Here is a 6,431-nt window from a genome sequence, read left to right on the forward strand (position 1 = left end):
GAATGCCTGGCCAATACTTACCTGCTTTGACCTCTCTTATGCACCCATTTCATCTTTGTCTCTTTTCACTCTCAAAGCAGTGGATTCATCCTCAATCTACGGTCTTCCTTCTTGTTTCTAAACCTATCACCCCCTCCCCCCCCCCCCCCCCAAAGGAACAACTTTTTTTTCAATTTTTAATGGGTCTGTCAAGAGTACAGGGATTTCACCTCCTGATGGTATGAACTTTAGTAATGTTTCTGATATTATTCGCTACGCAGTACATGTCCACCATAAATGCTGCCATCAGACCACAACACCTTGGTACATTTTAGCTATATCCCACAATATTCATTGTGCCTAATTATGTGACACTATGTGATAATCTCAGAGCTCTACTAAGAATTGGCAAACAAATTAATTTCCACATATGAGATACATTCTGGTTTCAGTGTATGTAATGATTAAGCCTACTGTTTACTCTGTATACGAGCACCTGGATGTTATGTTTAATCAAACCAACCATTCCAGACAATCAAGCTATGTAACCCAGAAGAGTTTTGCCTCGTTTCAGTTTTCCACATGTAAATTTTCATCATCTGAAGTGTGCGTAAAACACTTGCAAAATTCCAGCTGTGCTAATAAAAATAATAATTTCATCAAACTTGTTTCCTGGAACAGAGTGCAAAGACAATATTTCTCCATGCATCACTCACAACAAGAGACTGGATGATCTTGTTAAAAACAGTTAAAAAATTGGGACAACAAACAGTTCGCAACTAATACAAAAACTCCACAATTTCAATGAAAATTATTTGAGCACAAAGTTTCTTTTCCCCAACAACATATCACAAACTTACAACAACAAAATGATGAGGACTCTGTGGCTTCTGGTATACAAAAAATATGTATTGCCATCTAAGATCATTTGCCTACATTTTACTACCAAAAATGAATTGCTTATGTGCTGCCAAAGTCATAAATTTAAAGTAACTGCATTATGTACAGAGGACAAAATCCACAGATACAATGATATGAAAGTTGTCATTCATCAATAAACTAAGAGCACCAGGAAACTTCCTGAACTAACGAAATGTTCTACAGTCGTAACTGAACTCAATTCCCGAAAGGGTTTTCAAAGTACCTTTACGGGAAAATTATGCTCACCTCCGTGCAATATGGGGGTACGTTGATGATAAAAAGTGTTCGATCCGCTGGCTTTTCGTCACATTTCTCTCTGATTGAATGCTGTTTCCAGAAAATGCAATGCGATGCTGAAGATTCTTCACTATACTTAACTGGAATGGCTGAAAGAAGTGTTATCGCACAATGATTGACATACCAATATACGTCCTCCAATTTTACAAAATTATAATACAAAAAAACTCGATTAAAGAGCAGTAAAAATGAATATAAGAGTGCAAAATAACCACATTACCTGTGAATCCCTGGAGTGTTTGTTTATTCATCATGCTCCAAATATTTACAAACATTCACAACGTGAACAAACGCTAGAAACCTCAATCTCAAAGATTGTCAGTACCGCAGTGATTCCTGCATCGTAACTTGCAGAAATTGGTCAGTTAAGGCCCGTCCACACGCAACTATCTGCCTGCGCAAATGTCTGCGCGAAACCTCTCAAATCTGTGGGTTCAAACCACATCTGCGCAGACAAGTTGGAGCGTGTGGACAGGAGATCGCGGCAAATCTGGCGCGGAACAGCTGTTTGCTCAGTCTAGTGTTTGTATTTGTGCGCACAGGGCATTAAAATGGCTGATACTCGTCAGTGTTCTCGAGAGTTTGTAAGTGAATTCATTGAAATATATAGAAACCACCCATGTTAGTGGAAGATTAAAAGTAAAGAATATAGTGACCAACACAAAAAGACAGCAGCATACAATGCTCTAATTTAAAAATTGCGGGCAGTTGTCGCCTCGACAAACAGGGAAACGGTAATTTAAAAAAAAAATCGTTGCGAACTGGCGAAATTATTTGCGGGTGGATGTCGAAACTTATAATTATCCCTTAAAGCTTGTAACCCCCCATATTATGAGAAAAAATACTTGTCTGAGAAGGGCAATTTCTCGTCATGAACGGCTGGCGGTAACATTAAGATTCCTAGCAACAGGAAGGAGCTACAAGGATTTGGAATTTTCAACTGCAGTATCGAAACAAGCGTTGAGTAAAATAATACCCAACACATGTAAAGCTATTTACGCTGTCCTGAAGAATGAGTTTATGAAGGCAAGTCAAGTAAATTAAGTCTGTCAGCGAACTGTTTACCTAAAAGAGTTATCCAAAGTTCAGAAATCTAGAAGATCTGGTGTAAGAGTAGATCAAGTATACCAGCCAATGTTATGGTCTTTTGATCTGCTTGGCTTTCTTAGTGATCAAGAAACGCCAAGACCAAGCAGGAGTACAACTGAAGATGAAATTGCAGTGTCAATGTGCCAGGAAATGGAACACAAGGTAATGTAAAACAAAATAGGTTCGCCCTGCAACTCTCGCAGGAAATGTACTTGAGAAAACTGCTTTCGCTTTAGCAGCCACTGTCTACACCATTTTGACCGCTTTCTCTGTTTCCTGCGGTTGGTCTGAATGTTTTTTTGCAACACAAGTTGCGAACACAGACCACAACAGAACTTCCTCCATTTCTATATTTCAAAATAAGTGAATTGAATTTTTGACGTTTATGGGGAGCGTAGTCGCTTGCCACTCATATTTCTTTTCTACACCGACAGATGACGGGCGAGTAGTAGATTGGGGTTTGTGTCGTGTGAACACACCACATTTGCAGCGATCTTTTGCATGTACAGACATCTGCGCCGATGTCTGCGCAGACAGATCGTTGCGTGTGTTTAATTTGTGCTTCAATTTGCTCTTGTTGCGTCTCATATACTTCAAATCACAAACCCAGTACTAGGATTCATCCCCACAAACGGCGGCGATCAGCTGCTTCAATTGGGGGACAGTTGCCTCGCTTCTCCGCTACGGCGTGGTAGGGGCTTGGGTGTGCACCTCAATGCAATGTACCACAAAGCAGAGTAACGAAATTCCAAGTATTGCCGAAAAGCCTCCGAGTTTTGGGTTACCACGTAAAACCTGGCCAACTCTGAACAGAATACGGACCCAGCATGGTAGATGTGCATATTTCCTGCACAAATGGGGCAAGAAATCGACGCCCTTCGGCGATTGTGGTGAAATCCAAACTATAAAACACACTTTTTAAGAATGCCCTCCGGCAGCTTATGAAGGGAAACCTCAAGATTTCCTGATGGCGACTTCAGAAGCAATAGCCTATATAAATATGCTAGATGTTTGTTTATAACTATAATTATTTCAATTTTAACTAAATGTATTGTTATTGTGTCTTACTGCCATACACTAAATAAATTTACTTAAGAATATCGTTTTCTTCTAAGAACAAAAAAGGTTAGTAAAGAGTAGAAGACCTGATTTTTTTCGCAAACCACAAAGACATCGCGTCGTTATGACGTGTAGACGCTGTATCGTGGCCGATAGAGGTCGTGTATCGACATTTGCGATCGTCCGAGGCATTAAATTGCGGTAGCCATTCTTGAAGATGAATTAAAAGAGCAGCTCATTATATCTTCAGTTGGTATATTCATTGCAATACTAGAAGCTATTGAGGCCATTATTTTCTTTGTAACTGTGAATCCTCAAAGTTTTGGAAAAATGACCTCACAATATGACGTTTATACGGTAGAATTGGTGGGTTTTGAAGTAACATCACTATGGCGGAGTCAGTTAAATGCTGTTATGCGACGACAGAGGTTCCAAGTTCGAAAGTAGTGAAAATATGTCTGGCCCCTAATAACAAGAAACACAATTTTTAAGAGTTAACTGTTCTCTGTAATAAAAAAAAAACTGAGGGGAGGGCTCAACGATGCACTTCAATGGGTGTCATTTGACGTCTGCCAAAACCAAATGCAACGAACAAAATTAAAGGCTGCCTGGTAGCTCAGCGTGTTAGGTCAGAGGATTAGCTGCCCTCTGTGATTAAAAAAAACTGAGTGAATGGATCAACGATGAACTTGAACGGGTGTCTTAGGACTTAACTTGCAGCTTGCGGGATCCGAGGGATCAACGAGCGTCTCGCGGGCCCCGAGTAATCACGTCATCAGAAGGACGGAAAGCGTGACAGACCTGATTAGATTAGTTTTTCGTTCCATAGATCAGTGCTGAGGAGATCCTCGTGGATGGGGAACATGTCAAATTTTTTTTGAGCTGAAATAACAATACTAATAGTATGAGTATATACAATACATCATTTGTTTCTATTTAAAAAATCGTCAATGGAGTAGAAGGAGGTGGCCACTAGTAAGTCTTTCAGGCTCCTTTTAAATTGATCTTTATTTGTAACTAAATTTTTTGTGTTTGCTGTCCAATTATTGAAGATGGGTGTTCCTGAGTAGTGGACCCTTTTTGAGCTAAAGTAAGTGCTTTTAAGTCCTTGTGCAGATAATTTTTGTTCCTGGTATTGTATGTATGAATTGAGCTTTTTGTTGGAAAAAGAGATATATTATTTAGGACAAATTTCATTAAGGAGTAAATATACTGAGAGGCAGTAGTTAGTATACCCAGTTCTTTGAAGAGGTTTCTTCAGGACGTATGTGAATTTACTCTACAAATAATACGTATTACATGCTTTTGGACTCTGAAAACTTTTGTTATACTTGAAGAGATACCTCAAAATATTATACCATACGACATTATGGAATGAAAGTAGGCAAAGTATGCAAGCTTCTTCATTTTTATGTCGCCTATCTCTGCTAACACTCGAATTGCAAATAGAGATTTGTTAAGGCGTTTCTGCAGTTCTGTGGTATGCTCCTCCCAACTGAATCCCAGGAACGTAAGACTGTCAACCTCTTCAATACGCTCTTCTTCATACTTTATGCATATTCTGGGTGGAAACCTCTTACAGGTTCTGAAGTTTAATGTCAGTGAGTTGGCTTTAATATAGTAATCCCAATTCCAAAGACAGCAGGTGTTGACAGATGTGAAAATTACCGGACTATCAGTTTAATAAGTCACAGCTGCAAAATAGTAACACGAATTCTTTACAGACGAATGGAAAAACTGGTAGAAGCCGACCTCGGGGAAGATCAGTTTGGATTCCGTAGAAATATTGGATCACGTGAGGCAATACTGACCTTACGACTTATCTTAGAAGAAAGATTAAGGAAAGGCGAACCTACGTTTCTAGCATTTGTAGACTTAGAGAAAGCTTTTGACAATGTTGACTGGAATACTCTCTTTCAAATTCTAAAGGTGGCAGGGATAAAATACAGGGAGTGAAAGGCTATTTACAATTTGTACAGAAACCAGATGGCAGTTATAAGAGTCGAGGGGCAGAAAGGGAAGCAGTGGTTGGGAAGGGAGTGAGACAGGGTTGTAGCCTCTCCCCGATGTTATTCAATCTATATGTTGAGCAAGCAGTAAAGGAAACAAAAGAAAAATTCGGAATAGGTATTAAAATCCATGGAGAAGAAATAAAAACTTTGAGGTTCGCCGATGACATTGTAATTCTGTCAGAGACAGCAAAGAACTTGGAAGAGCAGTTGAACGGAATGGACAGTGTCTTGAAAGAAGGATATAAGATGAACATCAACAAAAGCGAAACGAGGATAATGGAATGTAGTCGAATTAAGTCGGGTGATGCTGAGGGCATTAGATTAGGAAATGAGACACTTAACATAGTAAAGGAGTTTCACTATTTGGGGAGCAAAATAACTGATGATGGTCGAAGTAGAGAAGATATAAAATGTAGACTGGCAATGGCAAGTAAAGTATTTCTGAAGAAGAGAAATTTGTTAACATCGAGTATAGATTTAAGTGTCAGGAAGTCGTTTCTGAAAGTATTTGTATGGAGTGTAGCCATGTATGGAAGTGAAACATGGACGATAAATAGTTTAGACAAGAAGAGAATAGAAGCTTTCGAAATGTGGTGCTACAGAAGAATGCTGAAGATTAGATGGGTAGATCACATAACTAATGAGGAGGTATTGAATAGAATTGGGGAGAAGAGGAGTTTGTGGCACAACTTGACAAGAAGAAGGGACCGCTTGGTAGGACATGTTCTGAGGCATCAAGGGATCACAAATTTAGCATTGGAGGGCAGCGTGGAGGTTAAAAATCGCAGAGGGAGACCAAGGGATGAATATACTAAGCAGATTCAGAAGGATGTAGGTTGCAGTAAGTACTGGGAGATGAAGAAGCTTGCGCAGGATAGGGTAGCATGGAGAGCTGCATCAAACCAGTCTCAAGACTGAAGACCGCAACAACAACGAGTTGGCTTTAAACCATTTATTATTATCCATGAAAATATCATTAGCAGGTCTTTCTAGAACTACGCTCGACATACTATTTATTGGAATACTTGTGTCATCTCCAAACAAAACAAACTCTGTTTCTGGCAATGTAACTGA

General features: G+C 39.4%; 1 protein-coding gene across 1 annotated transcript in view; it reads right to left on the reverse strand.

The window, feature by feature from the left end:
* Positions 1-1,557, reverse strand: part of LOC124801438 (ribosomal RNA-processing protein 7 homolog A) — a 15,875-nt gene extending 14,318 nt beyond the window's left edge. Inside the window, exons 1-2 of the mRNA XM_047263074.1 lie at positions 1,418-1,557; positions 1,147-1,286 (exon numbers count right to left, since the gene is read on the reverse strand). Of these exons, the coding sequence (XP_047119030.1) occupies positions 1,147-1,286; positions 1,418-1,472 (195 nt within the window). The 5' untranslated portion in view covers positions 1,473-1,557. The remainder of the gene's footprint in view (positions 1-1,146; positions 1,287-1,417) is intronic.
* Between the last annotated feature and the right edge of the window lie 4,874 nt (positions 1,558-6,431).

The sequence above is a fragment of the Schistocerca piceifrons genome, chromosome 1, assembly GCF_021461385.2.
Source record: "Schistocerca piceifrons isolate TAMUIC-IGC-003096 chromosome 1, iqSchPice1.1, whole genome shotgun sequence".
Classification (NCBI taxonomy): Eukaryota; Metazoa; Arthropoda; class Insecta; order Orthoptera; family Acrididae; genus Schistocerca; species Schistocerca piceifrons.